The 26,010-nt window shown below is 52.6% G+C and overlaps 8 protein-coding genes across 8 annotated transcripts; 6 read left to right on the top strand and 2 right to left on the bottom strand.

Annotated features, from left to right (window-relative positions):
- Positions 1–4: 4 nt before the first annotated feature.
- BJX67DRAFT_379007 (uncharacterized protein) lies at positions 5–1,535 on the bottom strand (the record flags this gene model as incomplete). The annotated part of the gene is made up of 4 exons (XM_071032461.1): positions 5–702; positions 759–873; positions 928–1,036; positions 1,093–1,535. The coding sequence occupies 4 exons, from the start codon at positions 1,533–1,535 to the stop codon at positions 5–7; spliced, it is 1,365 nt and encodes a 454-aa protein (XP_070888432.1).
- Positions 1,536–2,066: 531 nt separating this feature from the next.
- BJX67DRAFT_392009 (MDR family MFS transporter) lies at positions 2,067–3,917 on the top strand (the record flags this gene model as incomplete). The annotated part of the gene is made up of 4 exons (XM_071034878.1): positions 2,067–2,228; positions 2,280–3,180; positions 3,263–3,723; positions 3,789–3,917. 4 exons carry the CDS (start codon positions 2,067–2,069, stop codon positions 3,915–3,917), a joined length of 1,653 nt encoding a protein of 550 aa, XP_070888431.1.
- A 978-nt stretch (positions 3,918–4,895) lies between these two features.
- Positions 4,896–5,543, top strand: BJX67DRAFT_379005 (uncharacterized protein; the record flags this gene model as incomplete). The annotated part of the gene is made up of 2 exons (XM_071032460.1): positions 4,896–5,008; positions 5,069–5,543. 2 exons carry the CDS (start codon positions 4,896–4,898, stop codon positions 5,541–5,543), a joined length of 588 nt encoding a protein of 195 aa, XP_070888430.1.
- Positions 5,544–6,585: 1,042 nt separating this feature from the next.
- BJX67DRAFT_347391 (uncharacterized protein) lies at positions 6,586–7,907 on the bottom strand. Its single transcript, XM_071028528.1, has one exon. It carries the CDS (start codon positions 7,893–7,895, stop codon positions 7,071–7,073), a length of 825 nt encoding a protein of 274 aa, XP_070888429.1. The 5' UTR covers positions 7,896–7,907; the 3' UTR covers positions 6,586–7,070.
- Positions 7,908–9,858: 1,951 nt separating this feature from the next.
- BJX67DRAFT_392003 (reducing polyketide synthase sphB) lies at positions 9,859–18,057 on the top strand (the record flags this gene model as incomplete). The annotated part of the gene is made up of 9 exons (XM_071034877.1): positions 9,859–10,923; positions 10,988–11,111; positions 11,174–11,286; positions 11,334–11,766; positions 11,828–12,283; positions 12,334–15,746; positions 15,794–15,868; positions 15,922–16,259; positions 16,309–18,057. 9 exons carry the CDS (start codon positions 9,859–9,861, stop codon positions 17,696–17,698), a joined length of 7,407 nt encoding a protein of 2,468 aa, XP_070888428.1. The 3' UTR covers positions 17,699–18,057.
- A 36-nt stretch (positions 18,058–18,093) lies between these two features.
- pmcC (putative calcium transporting ATPase (Pmc1)) lies at positions 18,094–21,979 on the top strand. Its single transcript, XM_071028527.1, has 7 exons — positions 18,094–18,909; positions 18,973–19,403; positions 19,454–19,596; positions 19,645–20,520; positions 20,573–20,973; positions 21,019–21,158; positions 21,212–21,979. The coding sequence occupies exons 1-7, from the start codon at positions 18,268–18,270 to the stop codon at positions 21,855–21,857; spliced, it is 3,279 nt and encodes a 1,092-aa protein (XP_070888427.1). The 5' UTR covers positions 18,094–18,267; the 3' UTR covers positions 21,858–21,979.
- An 891-nt stretch (positions 21,980–22,870) lies between these two features.
- Positions 22,871–23,533, top strand: BJX67DRAFT_331817 (uncharacterized protein). The gene is made up of 2 exons (XM_071027514.1): positions 22,871–23,080; positions 23,143–23,533. Exons 1-2 carry the CDS (start codon positions 22,945–22,947, stop codon positions 23,496–23,498), a joined length of 492 nt encoding a protein of 163 aa, XP_070888426.1. The 5' UTR covers positions 22,871–22,944; the 3' UTR covers positions 23,499–23,533.
- A 304-nt stretch (positions 23,534–23,837) lies between these two features.
- BJX67DRAFT_379002 (uncharacterized protein) lies at positions 23,838–25,395 on the top strand (the record flags this gene model as incomplete). Its single annotated transcript, XM_071032459.1, has 3 exons — positions 23,838–24,549; positions 24,611–24,904; positions 24,989–25,395. 3 exons carry the CDS (start codon positions 23,838–23,840, stop codon positions 25,393–25,395), a joined length of 1,413 nt encoding a protein of 470 aa, XP_070888425.1.
- Between the last annotated feature and the right edge of the window lie 615 nt (positions 25,396–26,010).

Below are 26,010 nucleotides of genomic sequence, written 5' to 3'. Positions count from 1 at the left end.
TACATTACCGCAAATTCCCTAAGTCCGTAGAGCTAAAGTCATTCTCCATTCCAGGCCCAACCCATGTAAAGCTGTCAAGCATTTGCTGCCACAGGTCGAAAGCCGGGTCGTCCGGTGTCTGGTCCCAAAGGCCTGTGGGTGATGCGTGTTCTGGAGCGCGATGTGGTGCTATTGCTGCTTCTCTAGCCGATTTGTGGCCATCTCCTGGCACGGAAGCCTGCACAGTTGTCTGGCATGAACCATCACGCCGCTGGGTTAGGCGTTTTTTCGGAGGCGTGAAGGGGGATTGCCCTTCGGTACTCGCCTTCTCGAGCCAAGACAGCATTCTCTCAACTACCTTTATAGAGTTGGCCCAAACGTCGTCGCCTATGGTGAGCTCTTTGAACTTCGCAATGATAGCGACTCCATTCTTTTGAACCGTGGACTTATCCACGCCGAACTTTTGTGCCTCCTCGGAAGAAAATAGGAGGCATAGCTTGGCTAGCATGAGTAGGCAGTACCAAATTGTCCCATAGGTAGGGACAGGAAGGTGAATGGCAGTTGTAGATGGGACGACGACGAATGTATCGATTGTCTTTTGCGAAGAGGCAGTGAGGGACTCCAGCAGGTTCAGGTTCCTCAGCTGGAAGACGTCGCTTCTGTAGCGTAGTATGCGTCCGAGGACAAGTGCGGGCACTGCACCCAATTCGATTCGAAGAGGCCCTGCTTCACACCTCAGTATCCGAATAAACTGAGCCCAAGAATGGCAAGCAACTTACAGTCATTCTCCGTAGTGAGCGAGGCTAGCAGACCTTCTCTCTCCGATTGCCCCTTGTCCATCTGCTCAAGGACTCTTTCAAGGGCCTCAATAGGCAAATTCTCTCTCCGCATCTCCTGATTAAAATAAAAGCTGCTTCAACCTGCTAATGAGCTGGTCTCAACATAGACCCTGAGGTGTGAATCTGTTGGGTACTCCGGCTTGTTCGCCAGAGCCTCAGCACATTGATCCATCCACCGCGTATGTCGCATCTGCACTTGACGGCGGAAGATCGACGACCTAGACTAGGTCAGAGTAAAGAGCATAATGAGAAACGCGTTCAAGATGAGACGTACTTCGAACATAAATAGTAACACCCGAGCAGGGCTCGCTGTCCGGCAGCATGCGGGGCTACCAGTTCCCTCATCTGGTCCAACTCCCTCCCATCTGCGGGGATCGCCTGCATCCCGAAACTTTCCTCCCTATCAAGACCTAAATCAATAACGACCATAGCCGCCATCTGGAGCAACATGTACATATGAGTATGGTACGTCCGCCAGTGGTAGACATGCCAAGCGGTATGGACGAGCAGACCTTGTAGCAGGTCCATGCTCCTTTCAACACCGACGATTAAGCGAGATGCAATTTCGTTTCGAACCTTCATTTCCAACGCGTCCTGTAGTGACGGATTATGGTCGAGCGAAGCGGTCAGGATGCAAAGAAGAAGGAAGGGAGATTGTTGGTAGAGTGTTGCGGCGTCTACCTCGGGAGGGACATTCATGAATGGGAATTGAGGCATTTTATATGTTCGATATTTCTCCAAGAGCTCATTGGAAAGTGCTGGTGAAATATTTTCATGGAAGATCCAGTTGTTATTCCCACCGTGTGTCGTGGTTGGATGATCTGGCTGACCTTCTTGTTGAGGCAACCTTGACGCGTTGCAGCCACGCACATCGACGGGGAACACACAGGACGGGCGACCGAGTCGGGTACAGCGTTGGCACGCTGCGGGGCCAACAGGAATACATTTGACTTTCAGTTTGACACACCGAGTGCAAGCATGGCGTCTGGGAGGTTGTCTGCGATACATCGTTTCGAAAGGAGATGGTTGTGGGTGAAGTGGACAGAGAGGCAGAGACGGAGACAAAGTCGGAGTCGGAATCGGAGTCGGAGTCGGAGTCAAACAGGAGAAGCCCTACTTTACATATAAACATCTGGCTATATTCTTCCAGATTACTAGAAGACCGCGACATCGGAAATACTACCATATCTGCATACTATCTTGCCTTCCCGTGTTCATCCGCGTTGACTATCGCGATTCTATCTCGCCATGGAAGTCAAACCACCGAAGGACCACAGCCCAAGCCCTCCTGGAACGCCCCAGGACAAACCAGATTCTCACCACCTGACCGACATAAAGCTCTACATTATTCTCTTTGGCGTTGCAATTGCAACGTTTCTAATTTCCCTCGATACCTCAATAACGGCCACCGCAAGTCTCCCGCCCCTCCCCAGTACTCGTGCTAAACTGATGCCCCCAAAGGCAATCCCAGCTATAACGAGCGGCTTCCACACAAGCAGCGACATAGGTTGGTACGGCGCTGCCTACCCTTTGACAATGTGCACCCTGCAGCCGTTCGCAGGGAAAGTTGCCACCATCTTCTCCCTCCGCGCATCCTACCTTTTGTTTTTCGGCATCTTTCTTCTCGGCTCCCTACTCTGTGGCGTGGCTAACAGCTCCATAATGTTTATCATTGGGCGAGCCATTGCCGGTATAGGTGGCTCAGGTGTTGTATCAGGCGGGTTATTGGTGATAGCCCTCGTTACGCAGGCCGAAGATCGTCCCCTATTCACCGGGCTGATTATAGCGTGTTATTCCCTGGGAATGGTAATTGCGCCGATTATAGGCGGTGCATTCACCAGCCATGTTACATGGCGGTGGTGTTTTCTGATCAATCTCCCCGCAGGTGCTGTTACAGCGATCACTTTGGCGTTGTTCGTCCGCCCACCCAAGTCTCCCATGACGCCCTCGGAGTCCTTTGGCAAGAGGATTGGACAACTCGACCTGCTTGGTTGTGCGCTCTTCGTCCCTTCTATCATAATGGTCTTCCTGGCTCTACAATGGGGCGGAAACGAACACCCGTGGAACTCGGCAACGATCATTGGACTCTTCGTTGGATTTGCAGGGACCATACTCCTCTTCATTCCGTGGGAGATACGCAGGGGCGAACACGCTATGATCCCGTTTACGCTTCTCAAGGGCCGCTCAGTAGCATTAAGTATTATCTTCGGTTTACTGCTTACGGGAGCGTTCGTCATCCCGAATTACTACCTCCCCGAGTGGTTCCAGATAATCAAGGATGCGAGCCCCATGCGCAGCGGCATCATGCTTCTCCCTGCTGTTCTGACACAAGTGTTCGGCGCAATTGTTTCGGGCGTTCTGGGTACTTAAACCCTTCATTTCCTTCACCTTCCCGTCTATGACTTGCCATTGGTATTTTCCACGATGTGCTAACTAGATATTAGCGAAACGCGTCAAATACTACAACCCCTGGTCGATCCTCGGCTCGGCCCTCCTATGCATCGCAAGCGGTCTCTACACGACATTCACCCCCTTCTCCACAACGGATGCAGAATGGATTGGATTTCAGATCCTCCAGGGTCTTGGATGCGGGTTCGCGGCGCAGATGGCCCTGCTGACCGTGCAGAATGAGCTGCGTAATAGACCTGCTATCGTTCCCATCGGGATATCTACGGTGCTCTTTGCGCAGTACTTTGGGAGCTCGGTTGTACAAACGATTGCCAGTTCGATTTTTCGGAATAAACTGATTGATGGGTTTAGGGGTGGGGTGGGATTGGATGAGACGGGCGTTGCGGTGCTGCTTGAGGCTGGGAACTTGAAGGTGAGAGAGACGGCGATGGAGTTGTTTCCGGAGAAGTGGGAGGCAGCCATTGGGGCTTATAATGATGCGATTACGACGGTGTTTGTGAGTGCACTTGCTCCTCTTAGACCTGTTCAAGAATTGATGAGCTGACTGCTCCCACAATTTAGTACCTTGCCGTTACTGCTAGTGCGTTGGCTTGTGTTCTGTCTGCTGGTAGTAAGTGGACGAACATCGCACTGGCTGAGGCTGGTGAGGCGGCGCAGAATGAGGAAGAGAGGGGGGAGGCAAAGCTTTGAATTAGTGTTCGAGGTGGTGTGACCTAAAGAAGACCTTGCAGACTGGACGCACGCCAAAAATAACACGTCTTCAGCCGTCTGGCCTGTTACAATTTCGACGCTGATCCCAGTATATCTCTTCCAGACCTATAACAGGTCCTCCTGCCACGGCGAACTCCCTTACGGAAATATCCCACTCCACACATGAATTCACGCATGTAGTCTCGAAAGGAGTGTCATTCAACAGGCCACGCGACAGTCTTGAAGAGCTATGCTTTGTGGCCCTTGCTCAGCTCCAACCGGCATGACTCGGGGGAGATCCGTGTCGGAGGGTTACAGCGCCAATGCATGAGCCCAGTCCCTGCGCCTGCAGCGCAAGTACCAGTTAAACCCCATTCGCTGTCATAACGAAGATCCCGTTAATTACAGCCAACCACCCGTAACCCCCCCAAGTCCCCAGGACCCTCAGATAACCGATGTGGGCCGAGTACGCCTGGGCATCTCTCAAGGTTCTCAAGCATCCTTGGCGCCCCCAGGGACTCGACTTGGCGTGTTGTGAGGCCTCAGTGTTCTCACAAAATCTCTCTTGACCTGCGAATTTCGCTGTAGATACTGTCTGTTAAGAAGTGCGCTGTCGATCAGCAATCCTCTTCCCCGAGCACGACATCCGTGGTGAGACACTCATATCGCATCCACCTCGATTAGGGCACGGCGTGCCGAGGATGAGAACCTTGGTGACGCCAAGTTTCTCCGCCCAGAAATCGCCGCAAGAAATTGCTCGAGGAGCGCGGCGTGGGAGGTGAAATGGTGGCTTTTTCTGTTGCCGAATGGGGCTATAAATTGCTCCTCTTTGCCCGCTGCCCGCTGCCCGCTGCCCGCTGTCAGGCTGTCTGTCCCTGGTCCTCTTTTCCTCTTTGCACACTGTCTTTTTGGTATCTCTCTTCGCACTTACTCAAGAGAACGATAAAAGGATATAAAGCGAGAAAGAATACAATCAAAATGAGACTTTCACTTCTCGCTTTCATCGCCCTCACCACGTCTGCCATCGCGCAGGAAGACCCGGGTCCGTCCCCCACGGAGTCAGTTGGCTGCGAACCACACGGTGACCACTGGTACGTACCATACATTCTCCTCTACTTCTCCATGAGTGTCTAACATACCAACGTCGAAAGGCACTGCGACGCCCCCGCAACATCCGACATATTCACCCTCCCCACCGTAACTTCCTCCAACGACGACGACGACGGCGACGACTCGGTTACACCGGGCCCGAGTCCAACCGAGTCCGTCGGCTGCGAACCCCACGGCGATCACTGGCACTGCGATGCCCCTGCCACCACCACTGCCACTGATGATGGCCATGGCCATGAGCACGACCACGACGAGGATGAGGATGGCGAGGAGGGCTCGTCCGAGACACCACCTCCCTCGCCTACGGAATCTGTAGGCTGCGAGCCGCACGGCGATCACTGGCACTGTGATGGGCCGCGGGAGACCGGGGATGCGAGTGCGACGCCGTCGGGGACTGGAGAGGAGGACGCTCAGGAGACGGGGGGTGGCGGGGAAGAGGATGTTGGTGGGATTGTCAGTGTGAAGGTTAGTGGGGTTGTCGCGTTGGCTGTTGGGGCTGCGGCGGTTTTGCTGTGATTCCTGGCTGCGATGAAAATTTATTGAAGAGTTGTCTTGAGGGTGTTGGATAATTGGACTGTACTTTACTCTCATCTGCGTGCAAAAGTCAGCTAAATATCTACACCCTTTATATCCTTCCTCACCGCCCCCTTGGCACTTGCAGCCTTCCAACACCTTCCTCGTCTGTCTTTCATATGTAACCCCAAACTCCGCCTGAACCCCTCCGGGTAGAAGAAGTAAATGAAGATATACCCAACCCCACAGACCGCAGCTTAGAATCCAAACCCCCTGATCGGGGTAATACCCTCCACCATCATCAGGAACGTGCTCGAAATAACGATATTCGGCATGCCGGCGGCTGCCCGAGAGCCACATTGTGCCGAGGGTGGGGACTTCCACCGGGAAGAAATCTGTATTCGTCCAGGCTGTGTGTACGGATATCTACGCCCATGAGGCTAAGTGCCTCAAGTTTGCTTTCTACCAGATTAAGGTGAAAACCCATTTTAATCTCAGGAGTGGATTCGATAAGGTGGAGCAGAACTGGAAGAAGAAGATGTTTCTGAGTCGGGTGCGTTTGCGGCGAGGAATGCAGAGTAGTAGGAGGGAAAAGTTGCATAGACAGCAAGAGAGTTTATCGATGCTGTTGGGAGGCACTGTACGGCCCGACCAGTAGATGAGCTGATTGTTGATGCGGACGACTTGTAATGGAGTAACTTCGTCGCGATTGACCTTATTTCGGAGATTGCCATGCCCGGGAAGTTAGGGCTCCTCGACGCTGATGATGACCCCGTCACTGCCGAAACGGTCACCGGGAAGAAGCACACAATCGAACCCCGAAGTGTCTTGCTTCTCTCCAAAATAAGTTCGATTAGATTTCTGATTGCAAAGACATGGTTGGCCCCCATGGCGAGGTGAAGAGTCTCCCATATGTCCGTGCATGTCTTGACGAGAGTCTCCGATTCACACCCCCTTTCAGCGACAATCTACCCCGACGCCCGCCCCTGCATGGTGCTTCGATACTGGGCAATTTTGTTAAGGGCGGCACGACTATCTCAATTGACGAGTCCTCCGTAGAGCATGTGAATTATATCCTAGAATATTGACCGGATGTTAAGACGAAGGTGATCCAGCCCTATTTCGTGGCATTTAGATCAGTGCTTCTGGATGCATAGGCCAGAATCTTAGCTATCTCGAGTTGATAGTACCAGTAGCGAGTCTTGTCCATCGGCGTGAGTTTGCACCTTCGACTACGACGTGGGAGCGAAAGAGGACTGGGGTGACGAATTTGTTGCCAGGACCGTTGCGGTTAAAGGCACGGGAAAGGGACAGAGAATAGTGTAGTAAATACCTTTGAACATGCCCATGCTCTCTTTGTCTTTTGGGAGAGATTTCCAGCTGGTCATGCATACCCAACCCCTAAGATATGCCGAATGTATTTTTTAACACGGCAGTAACTCAACAGTCAACACCGCCAAAGGCCTCCTCATATTCTTACCACCCCCCAAAACGGCAACGGTTAGACGACTCATATTGCCACCCGGATACTTATTCCCCCGAATGTATGAGCACACCCCTCTGGGCAAATTCAGAGACAACCTCCGAAAGATTCCGACACAGCTCGTGGTGGTAGCTCAGAATTCGCGCACTCTCCTCGTGATCCTCCCCTCTGCACCCTACGGAGCGAATATCAACTCGAAGGATTTGACGAGTAGAACCGCAGCACAGACAATCAAGGAAGCTGAGCCCCCCAACCCCCCCCCCTCCTTGGAGTTGGTGCGGAATCCGATGTTCCCGTCGTACCCCTCTGCACTGTACTTCTGTAGTGAGGGGGTTGGAGGGTAAACCGTTGGTGGGGTCGAGGGGTATTCTCAATAATGAGGATTTCGAGGGGCTATTTCCTGATGGCCTGCCCCCATCTGGTTGCCTCTTTTGGAATTTGGTGCATGGAACTAATGGATCGATCTTCACAGGCTTGCATTTAACGACAGCAACGTCACGAGAGGATGTAGTATGCGGTGGTAATGGGGAAGATAAGGTGGAACTGACGAGATCAGGCTGCTGAGGGGTTGATGATGTTTTGTGATGGTGCCCCTCTGGAGCTCCTCGGATTGCCACTTGGCTGGGTTCGCAATTATTAGCTCTCCCCATCACATCACAGATGGCGGGGAGAAGCAGATTGGTGTCGTTCTCGAGATCGAGAGAAGACATGGACAGGCATTCGCCACTGTCTTCAGCTGCGCTCTCCAGTGCGCGAGCAAAAGTTTTCCTATACCACGGATTTCTCCAACGATGACGTGGTATCCAATATGCAAAGGTTAAGCTCTTTATTCCCTTTGACGGTTTCTCCATCCAGCTTCCTCCATCCAGCATTCTCCATATGCTTATCAACAGAAGGCATTGCGGACCGGAGTTGGTGGAGACCGGACCGATAGCCTCATATCCACCATGAAATTCACCACTAACTGAACCCACCCAATTAACCAGACTTCGTGATTTGGAATACAGGTGCCGTTCTCTTGAATCACGGTCTCATGACTTTAGCTCTTCCAGTACCTTACGACTGGAAAAACCGCTTTTCTTTTCTTCCCTTGTTCCCAGACCATACAGTTTGCCAAGAGATGATGTAGCACAGGGAGCACATGGAATCCAGGTTGCTTCCTGGGGGGTCGAGCTAATTTAATCATCTGCGAGTAAGATCGCGAGGATAGAGTACTTAAAATAGCTAGTCGAATTCTAAAATCTTGGTTCTCAACAGGTGACAACTTCATTGGCTGACGAGGTGTGACTGTGCTGACATCCTGGCGAGAGATGTGATTCGCAACTCACTCGAAAAGAGGGATTGTTCGCCACATCACTTCCTGCTCGTTATGGCAGGAGCAAAAGTCCGGGGCGAGGCTGAAATACGGACTGGAGGGGAAACCAAGAGCTGAAATGCTTTGTCATACTCGGAACTATCGATTTTTGGATTCGTTGATATATTTTCCATGCGGGGGATTATCCCACTGAATTCCTGGGCGGATCTTGGACAGAGGCGCGTGGGCGAGCGACTCCAGAGACTGATGAGCATCAGCGTCTGTAGAGCTGGGACTGGATCCCGCAGCTTTGATGCAATGACGGGGACCTGCGTCGCCAGACCGTTGGTTCAAGTTGGTGGTTTCGAGACATATCACGTGGTTGATGGCTGCTCTTTTGGACTTCCGTCCACTCTCTTCCCCCCCGTCCCCGCCTCTTCCTCCTTCTCGCAGCCTTCTCCAGCTCGACCTTTCTGAAATTCTCTTATTTATTGTCCAATTGCATCATCCTGGGGATTGGATGACAAGGCTATCGTCGAACTAATGCTTATCTTGGGTTGGGACTCGCAGGAGATTGGCCAAGTCAACAACAGGGGTGTGGCCCCGAACATCGCCGAACTCTTGCTGAGGCGCGGCTCCCACAAAACGCAGGTCACTTTGAGGTATTGTGCAGATCTCAGGTGGGGTCGTGATCAGCTTTGCGCCATGACACTGTTCATTCAGCCGCTCGCTCACAATCCGGCCGCCTTGGCCGCGAAAGTTTTCCGGACCACCATGGACTCGAGATCGTCTGGTTGGTGCGAGCTGCGCCATCTCGCAGAAGATTGCAATCCTGTCATGCCGAGCTTTCTCGAGGGATCCATGCAGCCACCATGAGTCTCCCCTCGGGTCCTCCCGGCCTGTCCGTGCCGTAGTATCTGCAGCTAAGGAGCTCAACTTGGATGCCTTGGGAATCCGCTCCGAATCCCGGCCCTTAAGCAACCAACTGATGAAGCAACGATTTGGTTCACATGCTTCGGAGGAGTTGGCGAGGCAGTTGGTGGCGATATCTTCGTGTTCCCGTTTAGGAAGTCCGGTATTTCTTTCAAGTTCTTTTCCTGCTGCCTGAATACTGATAGCAGGACTGCGCGAGTCGTCTTGTACATCATTATCACGCCTAGCCTGTGAAGGAGCAACAATAATTCTGTGACAGACATTCAGTGGGCTTCCTTATGGTGCTTTCATGTCTTAAAGAGGGGGTCAAGGTCATCCTTTATTGGTAGATGGAGCTTGACGCGGGCCATGGTACGCCCACCCGGCCATGCGCTTTCTCCGTCCGGGAGTTGATGGGAGCTTGATTCTGTCTAACCCGTGTGGCGAGAGTGGACAGAGATTGTCAGCTTATTTTCCTTTTCATGGGTTTTGTCTGTTGCGTTGGGGGTTCAGAGGCCAGAAGCCTCGTTTAATAATGGTCCTGGCCGCTCCGTTCATTTAAGGCGAGCTGGCCCTCTATTCGACTTGCATTTGTTACTCATTCGGCGCTACTTTATTATCTACACATAATGCCTAATGATACAACTCCTCGAACCGGCAAACAGGAGGCAAGCCCATGGATGGACGATCCAATCGCCATCGTCGGCATTGGGCTACGCCTCCCTGGCTCTATTCGCACACCCCAGCAGTACTGGGAGTTTCTGACGAAGAAGGGCAGCGGTCGTTGCCGTGTTCCCGCAAACCGATACAACGTGGACGCATTCCTCGGCCCAAAAGGGAAACCAGGCCACACCTGCACCGAGTACGGCTATTTTCTTGATGACCTAGACCTTACTGCCGTCGATAGTTCTTTCTGGTCGATGCCACCAAAGGAGCTGGAACTCCTCGATCCGCAGCAACGACTGATTATGGAGGTCATCTATGAATGTTTAGAGAGCAGCGGAACCTCTGCATACAGTGGCAAGGACATTGGATGCTATGTAGGTGTGCTCGGGGAAGACTGGATGGAGATCCAGACCAAGGATCCACATCACGCGGGCACGCATCATGTCGCTGGGTACGGAGATTTCGCTATCTCCAATCGTGTTTCGAAGGAGCTCGGCCTCACCGGACCCAGTATGACAATTCGAACCGCGTGTTCGTCCTCGTTGATGGCTCTTCACACAGCTTGCCAGTCCATTTATGCCGGGGAATGCTCATCTGCCGTTGTGGGCGGTTGCAATCTCATTCTATCACCGCGAATGACGGTGGCCATGTCCGAATATCGTGTGATTTCTCCAACGGGATACTGTCGCTCCTTTGATGCCGATGCCGACGGATACGCCAGAGGGGAAGCCGTCAATGCCATTCATATCAAGCGTCTATCTCACGCGCTGCGCGATGGTGACCCTATCCGAGCTGTGATTCGCTCCGCGTGTCTAAACTCCGATGGCCAAAGGTCCCCCCCTTTTATTCCAAGTCCGGAAAGCCACGAACTTCTCATTCGCCGTAGCCACCAACTTGCCGGCATTACAGACCTTTCACAAACGGCTATGATTGAATGTCACGGAACTGGAACCATAGTCGGCGATACACTAGAGGGCCGAGCGGTGGCCAAAGTGTTTGGTGAATTAGGTGGAGTTCTCATCGGCTCGGTATGGGATGCAGGCCGTGATCCGAGTCTTTCTCGTTGTCTGTGACACTGACATTTGGAAACAGGTCAAGCCTAACATAGGACACAGCGAAGGCGCATCGGGCCTTAGCAGCCTCATTAAGATGGTTCTGGCGTTAGAGAATCAGACAATTCCTCCAAATATCAATTTTACAACGCCAAACCCGAAAAGTGCGCCTTTGTCTCCCGGGTATAAATGGCATTCGTTAGCTAATACAATGGACTATCTCTAGTCCCCTTTGGACCCGCTCGTCTACGCGTTCCTGTCGAGTGCGAGCCATGGCCGAAAGGAAAAGCAGAACGAGTTGGGTTGAACGGGTTTGGCATCGGAGGCGCAAATGGACATGTAAGTTCATGATTCCGTTTACTGGCTGAAAATTAATATCCCTCCAGGTCCTTCTGGAATCGACCAGATCTTTCGTGGGATCGGTGGTGAATGGTGACGGTTCCGGAAAACCTCCGTCCCAGCTACTGGTCTTCTCTGCTACTCATTCCAAGACGGTTGATCGCAATATCACAAAGACATTGGAATATCTATCCCTGGAACCAGCGCGTGGCCCTAACGCCAGCTACACCCTCGCATGCCGCCGGAAGAGGTTCCCGAACCGAGCGTTTGCGGTGGGCTCGATGAACTCATGGGACGTCTCGCCGATCCAGAAAGTGGGACCTGCGCCGGATCTCGTGTGGGTGTTTACTGGGCAAGGTGCCCAATATCCGGGTATGGGCCGGGAACTTCTGACCAACATCGCGATTGCCGGGGACACTATTCAGCACCTTGATGAGGTGTTGGATTCCATTAACCCTGGGAGGCTATGGACATTGCACGGTATCTCCCCCACTACCTCCCGTTATAGTTCTAGGAATAAGTAAATTAACGCTCTCTTTAGAGGAGCTGATTCGGCCGGAGGCGTCCTCCCGGCTGTTCAAAGCCGAGTACTCTCAGCCTTGCTGCACCGCTTTGCAGATCGCCCTCGTCGATGTTCTGAAGTCTATGGATGTCAAACCTTCCGTAGTCGTCGGACACTCGGCCGGAGAGATAGCGGCCGCCTATGCTGCGGGTGCCTTGACTGCCGATGATGCTATAACCATCGCCTACCACCGGGGTCAGGTTGCCACCCGGGCTGAGAATTCCGGGAAGGGCGGTATGATGGCAGTTAGCTTAGGCCGAGAGGAGGTATCTCGCCTTTTGACTGATGGGGTTACCATTGCCTGCGAGAACAGCCCGAATAGCGTGACTCTCAGTGGAGACGTCACTGCATTGGATGTGGTGGCTGGGAGTATCCAGTCTCGTCATCCAAATGTTCCGACAAAGCGTTTGCCTGTTAATTGTGCATATCATTCAGGTAATCGAGTCTTCCCGCCAATATTGGAGCACAAGCTGATAACCTCGTAGTTCAGATGAAGGGGGTTGAAGAGGACTACCTTGGCCTACTATCAGGCCTTGATGTATCGGGAAACCCACTCTCAGCACAATTTGTGTCGTCTGTAACGGGTAAGCGAGTGCATAACGCCATGGAACTTGGGGCCGAGTACTGGTCTCGCAATCTTACCTCTCCTGTGCTCTTTAACTCAGCTATCACTGGCCTGCTTGCTGAGCATTTGCAATCAAATCCATTGTTTGTGGAGGTCGGGCCGCACTCAGCTTTATCTAGGACTCTGAACGATATTGCAGTGGCCGCCCATTCGAAATCAATCCCGTATATCCCAACTTTGGTACGCGAGTCCAACGCATACGATTCCATTCTCTTTACGGCTGGCCGCCTTTTCCAGTCTAACACAACTATTGATCTATCAACCCTGTGCACTGGAACAACGCTTCCTGATCTTCCACCATATCAGTGGCAGTATGATAGTTCCTTCTGGTCTGAGTCGAGAGTTTCACGAAACTGGCGGTTCCGACAACATCCCAACCACGATATCTTAGGATCCAAAGTTCCGGATTGCAACGACGAAGAACCCATCTGGCGCTCCCTAATCTATCTTGAGAATATTACATGGGTTAGGGATCACATGATCGACGGCAACATCGTTTTCCCAAGGGCTGGTTACATTTCCCTGGCCGGAGAAGCAGTCTGCCAACTCTTTGGGTGTTTTGACTTTTCTATGCGCAACGTAACCTTTCTCGAAGATCTGGGGTTGCGGGAGAACCGCTCCACGGAGATCATGACCCAGCTTCGGCCTTCCAAGATCACTTTGACTCAAGACTCAGCCTGGTATGACTTCACGATTTCGAGCTTCTTCGACGGAGTCTGGTCCAAGCATTGCACTGGGCAGGTTCGGAGGGGGCGGCAGGTTCTTCTCAATGCGACTCGTCCGCTCCCAGGCGCTCGGAAAGTGAAGCCGGAGGTCTGGCATCGCGCTATGAAAAGGCTAGGAGTCATCTATGGCTCTCGCTTCAACTTGACCCATGAACTTTCCGCCAGTGTTATCCACCATGAAGCAACGGCCGTGGTAACCGATACGCGCGAAGCTCAGGAAAGCTCATACATTATCCATCCCGCCACGCTTGACGCCACATTCCAGCTTTTTAGCGTGGCAGAATCGCAGGGAATCGCTCGGCATTTTGATAGGCTCGCTATGCCTACGTACATTGATGAAATCTACATTCGCTCTCCATCTGGACCGATTATCGCCCAGACAGCTATCGAACCCACAGAAACGGATACTACCTCTGGCAATCTATTGGGATTTTGCGACAAGGATCTCGTATTTTCGATGAGCGGGGTGCGGCTTTCCCATCTCAAACACGGCTCAACAATCCGGGACCCGGATCCTCACGCTGGTGCTCGGCTTGTCTGGAAGCCGGACATCGACGAGGTGGATATCGCCAGCCTCGTTCGGCCGACTTCGAACATGTCAGACGATCTGTTGCTGATTGAGGAATTGGCATTGGCATGTATCATTGAGACCCATCATCAAACTCGAAACATCGTCCCGTCTCTCCCACACTACGTCAAGTTTCACCAGTGGCTATCCATGCAGCGCAAGCGTGCGGAACAGGGAACCTACGAATACGTTCCCGCATGTCAGTCAATCTCATTAATGTCATCCGTGGAGCGAACGAACTATATAGACAGTATACACCAGAAGGCTCTTGGAACCGATGCGCGTTACGTGGCTACTGCAATTACTCGCGTCTACCGCCACTCAGCCGGCTTGTTCCAAAACCAGATAGACCCCTTGAGCCTGCTGATGAAAGACGAATTGCTCACTGCAATCTATGGGTTTGCGCAGCTATGTGACTTTGCTGATTTCTTCCGTGTCTTTGCTCACAACAGGCCCTGCATGCGAGTGTTGGAAATTGGTGCGGGAACTGGGGGCGTAACAGCCACAATCCTCCCAGCGTTAAGAGGGCCAAACGGCGAGAGATTGTACGACAGCTACACGTACACCGATATCTCGGCCGGTTTCTTTGACACCGCTCAAGAGCGGTTTAGTGGCTACGACGGTATCATCTACCGTTCCCTCGACATTACGAGAAACCCGGAGACTCAAGGCTTCGACCCTAGCTCCTACGATCTAATTATTGCCTCTAATGTGCTTCATGCTACGCCCAGTCTTCAGCAGACGCTCGGCAATGTGAGGTCACTTCTCAAGGCCGATGGCAAGCTTTTCCTCCAGGAGCTGGCACCTGTCACGAAGTGGATTAACTTCATCATGGGCACGCTCCCAGGATGGTGGCTCGGCGGGCCTGACGGACGGATATGGGAGCCGTACGTATCTCCTGAGCGATGGGACGCAGAGTTACGGACCGCCGGGTTGTCCGTGGCGGATGCTGTAATCCATGATGGCCGGATGAATGCCCATATTATTTCATCTGTGCAAACTTCCTCCTCCGGGCAGAACATAAGGGTTACAGTGCTTTGCGAAGATGTCTCGAGCGCTGTAGACCGCACTGTTTCGGTTCTCCATGCCCGTGGATTCACCACCGATGTTTGTCGCCTCGGAGATGACCGACCTGCAAATCAGATTGTTATATCGCTATTGGAGCTGGATTCGCCGCAACTGCACTCCGTGGCCCCGGAAAAATATCTAGACTTGCGAAACATGATTTCATCTCTTGATACGACACCGATGCTGTGGGTGACCAGATCCTCTCAATTGCAGTGTCGTGACCCTCGCTATGCCCCCACTCTCGGGCTCTTACGCACAGCTCGAAGGGAACTCGCTGTTACGGTAGCCACGTTGGAGCTCGACAATCTGGATGAGAATGCGCTCGGCGCTGTAGCGACGGTTGCGAGACGTCTCCTGTTTCAAGACTCTCCTCATCGATCTGTTGACCCAGTGCTAGAATATGCGTATGCACACGGAACGTTAATGGTGGGTCAGTTCTACCCCGCGCCTATAGGCGAAGAGCTACTCGACAAAACGGCACTGGTAGAAGGTTGTTCAGATGCGAGAGTACTGGGGATTGGTGCCCAGGGAGAAATCGAGACGTTGCATTGGAAGCCAAAGGCTGTCTCCATCCCTGCCTCGGCGGATGATTGGATTGAGATAGAGACGCGAGCCGTGGGCCTCGACCTGAGCGACCTTCTCGTCGCTGCGGGAAGCATCGAGAGTCCTAAGTTTGGTCGGCAGTCTGCCGGAATCGTTAGACGTGTTGGACCCGGCGTGAAAAACCTGCGTGTTGGTGACCGAGTCGTTACCCTCGCCGCTGGGACGTGCGCCAGTCGATTGATCACCAGTGAAAAATTATGTGCGCGAATGGCTCGTAATCTGAACTGGGCTGAGGCGGCCACGATGCCCTGCGCCTTCACCACGGCGCTGTATTCTCTAATCGATGTTGCGCGACTCAAACACGGTGATGTACGTCTGTATCCTTGTGCTCGGTACCATTACATTAACCCATCTAGACCGTTCTCATACATTCCGCAAGCACCGGGATTGGGCTGGCGGCTATCCAGGTTTGCCAGATAATTGGGGCCCAGGTACGTTTCCGACGTTAATACGTGCTTAAAGGGGTAATGTACTGACCGTTCAGATCTACTGCACTGCTCAAAGCCAGCGAGAGACCGACTATTTAGTCAAGCAGGGTATTCCGAGAGAATGCGTATTTCACTGCGGCGATACGAGCTTCCTACACGACGTCTCGTCAGCAACGAGAGGCAGGGGAGTTGATGTCGTGTTAAACTCACTCTCTGGAGATTTATTGCACGCTTCCTGGCAGTGCGTTACTGAATTCGGTATTATGGTTGAGCTGGGGAAGAGAGACCTCGTCGGCAAAAGCCGACTAGCGATGGATATTTTTGATGGGAATCGTAAATTTGCGGCTGTTGACCTGGATATGATCTGCGCAAGGAAGCCTGAAATAATTCAAGGGTGATTTTGCCTCCGCTGCTCCATACCCCCGTATTCTAACTGGTCATAGTTTGCTGCGTCGGTGTATGCACCATTACGCATTGGGCGAATTGAGTCCTCTTCCCTCAGATGAGTTCACTGCTGCGAACGTGCAACAAGCGTTTCGTTGCATGCAAAATGACTCGCAGATTGGAACTGCTGCCCTTCTGATGCCCGAGGAGGCTTCAACGTTACCCGTCGTCTTGGATCGCAGAACGCCGCAGTTCCGCTCGGACGCGTGCCATCTGATTGTCGGCGGATTGGGCGGACTGGGGCGCTCGGTTAGCTCTTGGATGTCCCTTCACGGTGCGCGCCATTTCGTCTTCTTCTCACCCTCTGCTGGTAGCAAGGAAGAGGACGAATATGTCCTGGAGCTCCGCGCTCAAGGCTGTCACGTTGACCTGGTCTCGGGCGACGTGAGCAGAGATGCGGACGTGGATGCTCTTATACGGCATCTGGGCGAGAATACCCCTATCGCTGGAATAATACAGGCCTCAATGGCGTTGGCAGTCACCTCACTTGACAACATGTCCTTCGAGCAGTGGCAGAAATCTTTCGCACCCAAAGTACACGGGACATGGAACGTTCACAATGCCCTGCTCAAGCATGGGCGTTCTGTTGACTACTTTGTGCTCTTCAGTTCTTTGGCCGGACTGGTCGGCCAAACTGGGCATGCGAACTATGCAGCTGGAAACAGCTTCCTAGATGCTTTTGTGCAATATCGGCACTCGCTGGGCCTCGCCTGCTCCGCTATTAATATTGGGGTCATGGAAGACGTAGGGTATGTTAGCAACCAGCCGCACGTCATCGAACACTTCCAAGCCACTTCGGCCCACATGCTCCACGAACAGGATCTCCTCGACACCATCCAACTCGCGATCGACAACTCGCTCCCTCCCCGAACAGAATCGAAACGTGAAGTCTCCTGGCCGACCTATACGAGTCTAGGTCAGATTTGCATAGGTTTGCGCAGCACTGGTCCCCTTGACTCCCCAACAAATCGTACGTCGTGGAGGCGCGACCCACGGATGGCCGTTTACCACAACTTCAACAAAGAAGACGGCAAGAATTCTTCTGCTCGAGAGTCCGACAGCTCCAATGACGATACTCTTGAGCGGTTTCTTGCGCAAGCTAAGCTGAAGCCAGAGATCCTACAGGAGCAAGCGTCAGCGGATCTGCTGGGTCAAGAGATTGGCAAAGCGTTGTTCAATCTCATGCTGCGGGACCAATCGGATCTAGATCTCGACGTTGCCCTGGCCTCCTTGGGTGCGGATTCTTTGCTTGCCATCAAGCTCCGAGATTGGTGCCGACGGAAAGCAGGAGTCGATATCACTGTTGTAGACATCTTGAGCAGTGGCAGCCTCCGTAAGCTTGGTGAGAAGGCAGTCCATAATTTGGCGACAAAGATAGCTTCCACATAGGGTCCCACCAGAGAATATACAAGACTCCCACAGGCTCCGTGCTGGCACCCGAACCAGAACTAGATGTACTCTACATGAGACCTGGACGGTTACCTCCACCTCAGATATGTACCAATACATGAAACAACAACTACAATTAATTCCATATTACTGCTTGGAGAAGCTGGTCACCAGCCGAACCAGAAATCGTCCACGGACCGCCGAGAGAGGCAGTGCACGAAGACCCAGAGGATCAACTCGCCATTCCGTCACCTTTTTCTCGGGCCATCATATCAGATCAGGAGATTGACTGCGGGTAGAAACCTTAACGTCAGTCGATGCTGTCATTCAAGCCCCAGCTGCATGCGTCCGCTTTGCCTCTTCCATGGTTCGATGGCGATTATTAAGAAGCACACCAGGCACTGCCACGATGCGGAAAGAGTTAAAAGGGTCGAGCGCCTGGGGTGATTCACGCCTGGTGATGCTATCCTATGATGATCACTGACATAGATATTACGCCTGCAGCAGCGCGGAACTTGCAGTTCCTAGAGATGATAGACGCTTGATGAATTTGTACACTTCGTGCCAGTATGTCCGAAAAAGATGACCATGAAATCTGGTCCGACGCCCTGGCCCCAGAGCCACAGTACGAAAAGGACTTCCGAGTCTGCGACAATAAATTCGCATTCTCGCCAGGGCAATTGAATAAATTGCTGAATCCCAAATCGACTGATGCATTCTATGCCGTAGGGGGGCTGAAAGGCCTCGAGTATGGCCTGCAAACGGACCTCACCATGGGCCTCTCAACGGATGAAACGATACTCTCGAGGTCCATAACGCTCGAAGAGGCGCGACAGGTCGCTTTATCCAGCAAATGGACCTCGTCAGGGTCATCGCATCCAACCCTACCCTCCACCCCCAAGCCGCAACAAGCATCGTCCTCCCCCTTCGCTGATCGAATTCGAATATTCGGCACCAACGCCCAGCCCGAGGCGCCAAAGAAGAAATTCTTGCGGCTCGTGTGGGACGCATATAACGATAAGATCATCATCCTCCTAACCATCGCCGCCGTCGTTTCCTTGTCACTAGGTATATACGAAGCGGCCTCGGGCCAGTCCCAGGTTGACTGGATCGAGGGTGTCGCGGTGTGCGTTGCGATACTCATCGTGGTCTCCGTGACGGCGGGAAATGATTGGCAGAAGCAGTTGCAGTTTGCAAAGTTGAACAAGAGGGTATGTATCTTTTGCTACTAGTGTCCTTTCATTGAGGATCTGAATGGAGGTTAATGGCAGTAGAAACTTGACCGTGAAGTCAGGGTTATCCGCTCAGGGCGAACAATCCGTCTACATATTGCCGATCTCACCGTCGGGGACGTCGTGCATCTTGAGCCCGGCGACTCTGCTCCTGCAGACGGAGTTGTTATAACAAACCACGAGATCAAGTGTGATGAGTCCACGGCCACTGGAGAGTCTGATCAAGTTGAGAAGACAAGTGGGTACAAAGCTTGGGAACATATAAAAGGTGGATCACCAGGAAACGAGTTAGATCCTTTTATCATCTCCGGAAGCAAGGTGCTCGAGGGGCTAGGAACATGTCTTGTTACCAGCGTGGGACCGCACTCGACGTATGGCAGGATTATGGCCGCCTTGGGGACTGACACAGATCCAACGCCGTTGCAGGTGAAGCTTGGGAGATTGGCTAATTGGATCGGGTGGTTTGGTTTGGGGTATACCACTCTCCCTCCATATGAATGGTGCGGTCTGACGAATCGTATAGATCAGCGCTGCTGTTATTTTTCGTGCTTTTCTTCCGCTTTCTCGCGCAGTTGTCGGGTAGTAATGATGAACCGGCCGTCAAGGGTCAACACTTTATGGATATATTGATCGTTGCCGTGACAGTCATCGTCGTGGCGATCCCTGGTGCGTAAGCCCGGACTGAGATGATATATCGGCTGTTAACATTTGCAGAGGGCCTACCACTAGCTGTTACGCTTGCACTTGCCTTCGCAACCAGCCGCATGCTCAAAGAAAACAACCTCGTCCGTCTTCTCCGCGCCTGCGAGACAATGGGAAACGCTACGGTGATCTGCTCTGACAAGACAGGCACACTTACGCAAAATAAAATGTCTGTCGTCGTTGGATTCTTTAGCGCTGTCAAGCCCTTCGGCCAGCTGCCGTCCCATATATCCGCCGAAGCATCCCCAACCCCAACTTCGATATCCGAGACGATGGGCGGCTTTTCATCCGAATTCAAGGAGCTTCTAGTTCATAGCCTTGCGTTAAATACGACGGCTTTCGAAGAGCAACGAGAGACAGGAAGGGAGTTTGTTGGGAATAAGACCGAGATCGCCCTTCTTCAGCTTGCGAGCCAGCATCTAGATATGAACCTTTCGAACTTACAGGCAGATAACCCCGTCCAACACGTCTACCCATTTGACTCCTCTCGAAAGGCCATGGCTGTGGTGTACAGAGTACCAACCGGCTACCGGTTCCTTGTAAAAGGCGCACCTGAGATTCTACTCAACGCTTCTACCCACATGGTTTTACCAGGGCCGCCGGAAGAGAACGGCATCCCCACAGGGAGTATGTCTAAAGATGAATACCGACATATCTCGGAAAGTATCGACTCCTATACCCGAGCCGCGCTCCGGACAATAGGAATTGCCTATCGCGATTTTCCCGCTTGGCCACCAGCGTCTAAGAACCACCATCCTAGCTTCGACGAGATATTCGAAGGCATGACCTGGATCGGAGCCTTTGGGATCCACGATCCGCTTAGGCCAGAAGTCGCGGAGGCGATTTGGAACTGTCATTCTGCCGGTGTACAGGTTAAGATGGTTACTGGTGTGTTCTTCTCTGCTTAACAAAAAGCCACTGACTCTAACTTCTCAATTAGGCGATAATATCAATACAGCGCTCTCTATCGCAGAATCATGTGGGATCAAGACCGAAGATGGGATCGCCATGGAGGGGCCCGAGCTGCGGAAACTCACCGATGACGAGCTGGATTGTGTCATACCCAGACTCCAGGTTCTTGCTCGATCCTCACCGAATGACAAGGAGCTCCTTGTCAAGCGTCTCAAGCATCTTGGGGAGATTGTTGCGGTCACGGGAGATGGAACGAATGATGGCCCGGCGTTGAAATCGGCTGATGTAGGATTCTCAATGGGGCTGAGTGGCACAGAGGTAGCGAGGGAGGCCAGCTCGATCATTCTTCTCGATGACAATTTCAGGTCGATAGTTACCGCGATTGCTTGGGGGAGGTCAGTGAATGATGCTGTGGCCAAATTCCTGCAGGTAACGCACCGTGTCAACAAAAGCAACTCGTACTAACTCAACCAGTTCCAAATCACCGTCAATATCACTGCGGTCCTCCTCACAGTCATAACAGCGATATACAACAGCAGCAACGAGAGCGTTTTCAAAGCTGTCCAGCTGCTCTGGCTGAACTTGATTATGGATACGTTCGCCGCATTGGCTCTGTACGTCTCTCTCGCCTTTCCAGCCTCTTTCTACCAGAACTAACATAGACTAGAGCAACAGACCCGCCGACCGCTGACATCCTAAAACGCCCCCCAACTCCCCGTCATGCGCCATTATTCACCGTAACGATGTGGAAGATGATTCTCGGTCAATCCATATACAAGCTAACCATCTGCTTCGTCCTTTACTTCGCGGGCCACTCAATCCTAAACCTTGACAAAAACTCGCCTCGCGAAACCCTGACACGCGATACGATAATCTTCAACACCTTCGTCTGGATGCAGATCTTCAACGAGTTCAACTGCCGCCGTCTCGATAACCGGTTCAATATCTTCGAGGGCATACTGAAGAACCGATGGTTCTTCTTCATTAACATGCTTATGGTCGGTGGGCAGATACTGATTATCTTTATCGGCGGTGCGGCATTCGGAGTGTCGCGGTTGAACGGCTGGCAGTGGGGGGTTTGTTTGGGGTTTGCTGTGCTTTGTATACCTTGGGCGGCTGTGCTGAAGGTTGTTCCGGATCGATATGTGGGTGTTTTGATTGGGTGGGTTTCGAGGGGATGCAAGGCAATGCTCCTGCCTGTAGTGAGAGGGTATAAGACTGTTGTTGCAGGGGGAAGGAGGTGCGTGAGGCCGACGAGGGCACGGCTGAGGAGTGGGAAGGTGCGAGTTGCAGACGGGGCCAGTTCAGTGTAATTCCAACATTCAGTCATGGAGGTCCTGGGATCTTCAAGTTCCTGATACTTCTAGCTGACTTAACTAGTTAAGTATTGTTAACTTCATATCGTACTTCGTCAGTGGTTAAGATCTTCACGTACAAAACTGCTTCGCCTCTCCCCTGATGAATCCGACCTCATCCCAAGTCCCGACGATGAGAAGAATCCGGCTTCCCCTGGAGCTGGTGTCCGAAATTGCATCGTATCTGGAGCAAGACCATGAACCGGGTGAACTCCTCGATTATGCACTCGTTTGTCGCCAATGGCACGCCGTCTTCGAACCCATCATCTATCGAACATAATGTGTCCACAGCAGCGATAACAAAACAGGACACGGTGTCATCTCTCTTTCGCAGCTGAAAGCACTCACCTCGGGCGCTTCTGGTATCAAGCGACGTGCCATGATTCGTGAGCTGCAATATAGGGCTATCGTCCCTCACGACCTCAACCCCAAGTTGTACCTCACATCGCACAAAGACAGTCGCTATGCAGCGGCCAAGAACAAAGAATTCGGCGTTGCGATTTGCGATTTATTCGACGTCCCGGGCCCCTGGGGTTCGGGATGTCGCCTAACGCTCGACCTGAGTATACCGGACAGCGAGGGAGACCCCGATCCACGTCCACTGCAACGGTCGATGGATCCCCGGAGTCCATGGCCGTATCGAGCGCAGTTGCCGGAGACGACGGGCAGGCTGGTTGATCTGCAATGTGTGACGAAGCTTGTGCTGGGTCCGTGGAACACGCCGCGCCATTTGATCTGGGCTGGGGCCGTCATCCAGATTGCACGGTGTTGTCCGCGCTTGTCCGAGCTTAATTTGTATGGGCCTAGTACCCCGCTTCATGAAACGGTTTACCTGAACGAGCGTAGACAAGGAAAGCGCTTCTTCCTGCGCCTGAGATATGCGTGGTTATAACGACGTACAGCCATGGCAGAAGGCCTGTGTCACCTCCTGGCGTCTCTTCGAATATTTCGATATCGGTCTATGCGCTTCGAAACGCGGAGCCCCAATGGGATAGATTTATTTCCCTCAAACTTACGCCAACTGAGCACCCGTCTCCGGGAGTTGATGCTCAAACAGGTGTCTCTCCCTCTAGACTTCCTCTACCCTCTCGACGCCGACAACAAGCCAAAGGCAGCTGCGCTCCACTGGCCGCATCTCAAAGCCCTCGTTCTTGAAGGTGATCCAATCTTTGAGAACAACAGTCAGTACAGTGGTTCCTCTCTTTTTTTTTTTTGACTGATTTGCTGACCTCCTCCGGGAAAGGCGTTGATCGCTTCGATCCCATCACTAGACGCTGCCGCTATCGGTGCAATATAGCCGTTGACGTCCTGCACGAATTGTATATCTCAATGGCCCATGCAGTGCACAATATGCCAGCCCTGGCCATGATCAGGCACACCACATGTGGTCTTGTGCAAATGAGCTTCGACTTGTCTGTGGATCAAGACTCTGGCCAGTTCAGCATCTCCTGGGACGCAACAGATGGGTACAAACCGGATAGGCGCGTTGCAATGGCCTGGGGGTTTGATTTCGATACACTGCGATCTGAGGATGGTCGATGGACGGTCGAGTTGCCCAACTGGAGACTGGGTCGGGGGAGGGGAGCTTCGGTCGAGTGAGCAGTGACAGCAAAGATAATGGGCCTTCAGTGAGTGAATGTCAACTACGTCAGACAAGGTGGTAAATGAGAAGATTGTGAAGGCCTTGTTTACTCACGTGCCCTGATTGTAGCCCTTTGAGCCCTCTGTTTCTCGCGTGCTCTTCCCACAGTCACTCTCCCATAACACATTCTTAGCCTTTCTCATTCCAGTCCTCCAAGGAAAGGGCTTTCAGAGCTATCTTCAACCCTCCTTCTCAGCTCGGTGAGAAGAGAGTGCTGGTTCTCATCACCACCCCGTCTCCTACTCCCAGCCTACTCCTCCAATCCTCCCTCTTCGGTATCCAGACTTCAACGCAAGATGGCGGATAGACTCCCACTGGAGCTCGTAACCATGATTGCGAGGTTTCTTATGCCAGACTCCGAGGAGCCAAAGCCTCTCCACGAACACCGCAAGTACTCCCTTGTCTGCCGGAAGTGGAGAGCCGCCTTTGAGCCGTTCCTATACGACAACGTCCGCGTCTGGAGTCACATATATCCATGTGGCCGTGAGGACTCCAACTTGATGTACCTCTGTCTTCTAACATCTGGACCCTGGGGAGAAGCCAGGCGAGCCATGATCCGCACCCTGGACTTCACTATTGAGGTTGAGCGTTGCGAGTCGCAGACCATTGCAATCGACTTCGCAGCTGCCGCGCTGCTCTTCATCATGAGTAAATGGGGCACATCCTGCAGCATCCATGTCAACCTCAGTGTCTTATGCCAGGCGCCGACGGCTGGCCCTGTGCCACTGCCGACTTTACCAAGGTGGAACTGGTCTCGGAGCGTAAAATCCTGGACCCAACCCCTTGTCCTGTACAACGTGCAATGCGTTCAGGATTTAAGTTTTTCAACTGCCCTTAAGCCCGGAGAAGTTGATACCGACCACAAAAGCGACGAATATTGGTGGACAATACCGATTCACCTTGCCCAGTACTTTCAGAATCTGGAGTTCCTCTTTGTGTCTATATTCCCGTATTCTGATATCCCAGATGACCATTTGCAGGCGCCCGCTCTCGCGTTGAGACGATATGGTAGGCCGAAAAACACAACCCCCTGCCACCCATAGCCACAGTTTGCCGCTAACATGAGCAGAACTTTCGCAGTACTTCTGCCGCCTGCCTTCTTCTATTCGTGACTTTCATATTGCTGGCTCGGACGACGGCTTATTCCACATGGCTTTGGCAGCCCCCAGCCACTGCGACCCTTTTGCGACATGCCTGAGAGAGTTAACCCTCCGCCTCGAGAGCCTAACACTCACGGATCTTTCAATCCAAGCAGACTTCCTCTGTCCTCTCAACACGGATACGAAGCCGTGGGGACCCATACCCGTGTGGCCCAAAATGAGGGAGATTCTAATCATAGACGACCCTTTCATCACCCGCATCGGTTTGTTCCGAACCTCCCCCCCCCCGGGCCCCCGCACCCTTTCTCTTTCGTCCACAAGCCACCCACTGATCTATTTTCTTGCAGAAGGGGGCTGGGAGCATCCCGATGAGTCAGACGCAGAATCTGCAGAGGAGCTCGATTTCATGCATCGCGCTTTCATCTCCGCCGGCTACGCCGCGCACAACATGCCCCACCTCACGAGCCTCGCGTACCAAACCCGGGAAGTGACAACCTTCGAACCCGAGGGAGACAAGTTCCACCACATTTTCGACTTCTCAATCGACGAGGTCACAGGCACGGCGACATTGACCTGGAGGTCCAAGTGCGGGTACCGGCCTGACGAGCGTGTCGCAGAGGCGTGGGGGTTCCAGCTCCGTGACATCACCGTCAAACAGGAAGAGGACAAGGATGAAACGCTGCTCGTCTCCGAAGTCAACCTCCCGGGGTGGTATGAATCCGGCTCGTGCGAGTCTTTACCCGTCCGAATCTGAGTCGGATTGATTATTATTCTCGGCATAATGCCCGTAGCTCGACGGACGAGTCCCTGAGCCTCAACCGACGTGAGTGTGTCCTGCCCAGAACGATCTATACCAACCCAGCCAATCAGTGCTTCTCGCTTCCGTCTGGCCAAAATCGCTGAACGCCGTCCTCTCTCGACGGCGAGTGCGGACTCTGTCGAGCTCGCTGTGGTTTTTTCTTTTTTTCTTTCAAAGTTTTGTTTTCCCGCGCTTATGGTTCGTATTCGCCGATATTGGTTTGTCTTGAGTAGCGAAATTGTAACCATCTAGTTGATTGATTTGGTCTCGACTCGGCTACGGGAGGTACACTGGCGTCGAGGTCGCGTGAGGATGGATATCTGTGATTGCGTTTGATTTGTTTGTATCAGGATCGAATAAAAACGAAAGATGAAAGAGAGAAAAAAGAAAAAAGAAAAAAAAAATCATGTTAAATAGGGCAATTCAATTCAATCATCTGTTTTCTTGAATGTGAAATCCCAGTTGAACCCGTGCCTCGTCCAGCATGTAATCTCTCATCCTCCTAGGCCGCCAGGTCGACGGTTGATTATGTGAGTGTTTGAAGTCAGTAGCCTCGGTATTACGAGTCGT

The sequence above is a fragment of the Aspergillus lucknowensis genome (genome assembly GCF_044049455.1).
Source record: "Aspergillus lucknowensis strain CBS 449.75 chromosome Unknown BJX67scaffold_9, whole genome shotgun sequence".
Classification (NCBI taxonomy): Eukaryota; Fungi; Ascomycota; class Eurotiomycetes; order Eurotiales; family Aspergillaceae; genus Aspergillus; species Aspergillus lucknowensis.
Note: the sequence above shows the minus strand (reverse complement) of the source record. Positions and strands in the feature narration are given on the sequence as shown.

Excerpts from the sequence above, each read along its gene's own strand:
- BJX67DRAFT_347391 (XM_071028528.1), bottom strand. The coding sequence starts at position 7,895 with ATGCTGGATGGAGGAAGCTGGATGGAGAAACCGTCAAAGGGAATAAAG.
- pmcC (XM_071028527.1), top strand. The coding sequence starts at position 18,268 with ATGTCCGAAAAAGATGACCATGAAATCTGGTCCGACGCCCTGGCCCCA. Across the intron at positions 20,521-20,572 it reads ACAGGTTAAGATGGTTACTG|GCGATAATATCAATACAGCG; the intron begins GTGTGTTCTTCT and ends CTTCTCAATTAG. Across the intron at positions 20,974-21,018 it reads CTGTGGCCAAATTCCTGCAG|TTCCAAATCACCGTCAATAT; the intron begins GTAACGCACCGT and ends TAACTCAACCAG.
- BJX67DRAFT_331817 (XM_071027514.1), top strand. The coding sequence starts at position 22,945 with ATGCTCAAACAGGTGTCTCTCCCTCTAGACTTCCTCTACCCTCTCGAC. Across the intron at positions 23,081-23,142 it reads TCCAATCTTTGAGAACAACA|GCGTTGATCGCTTCGATCCC; the intron begins GTCAGTACAGTG and ends CCTCCGGGAAAG.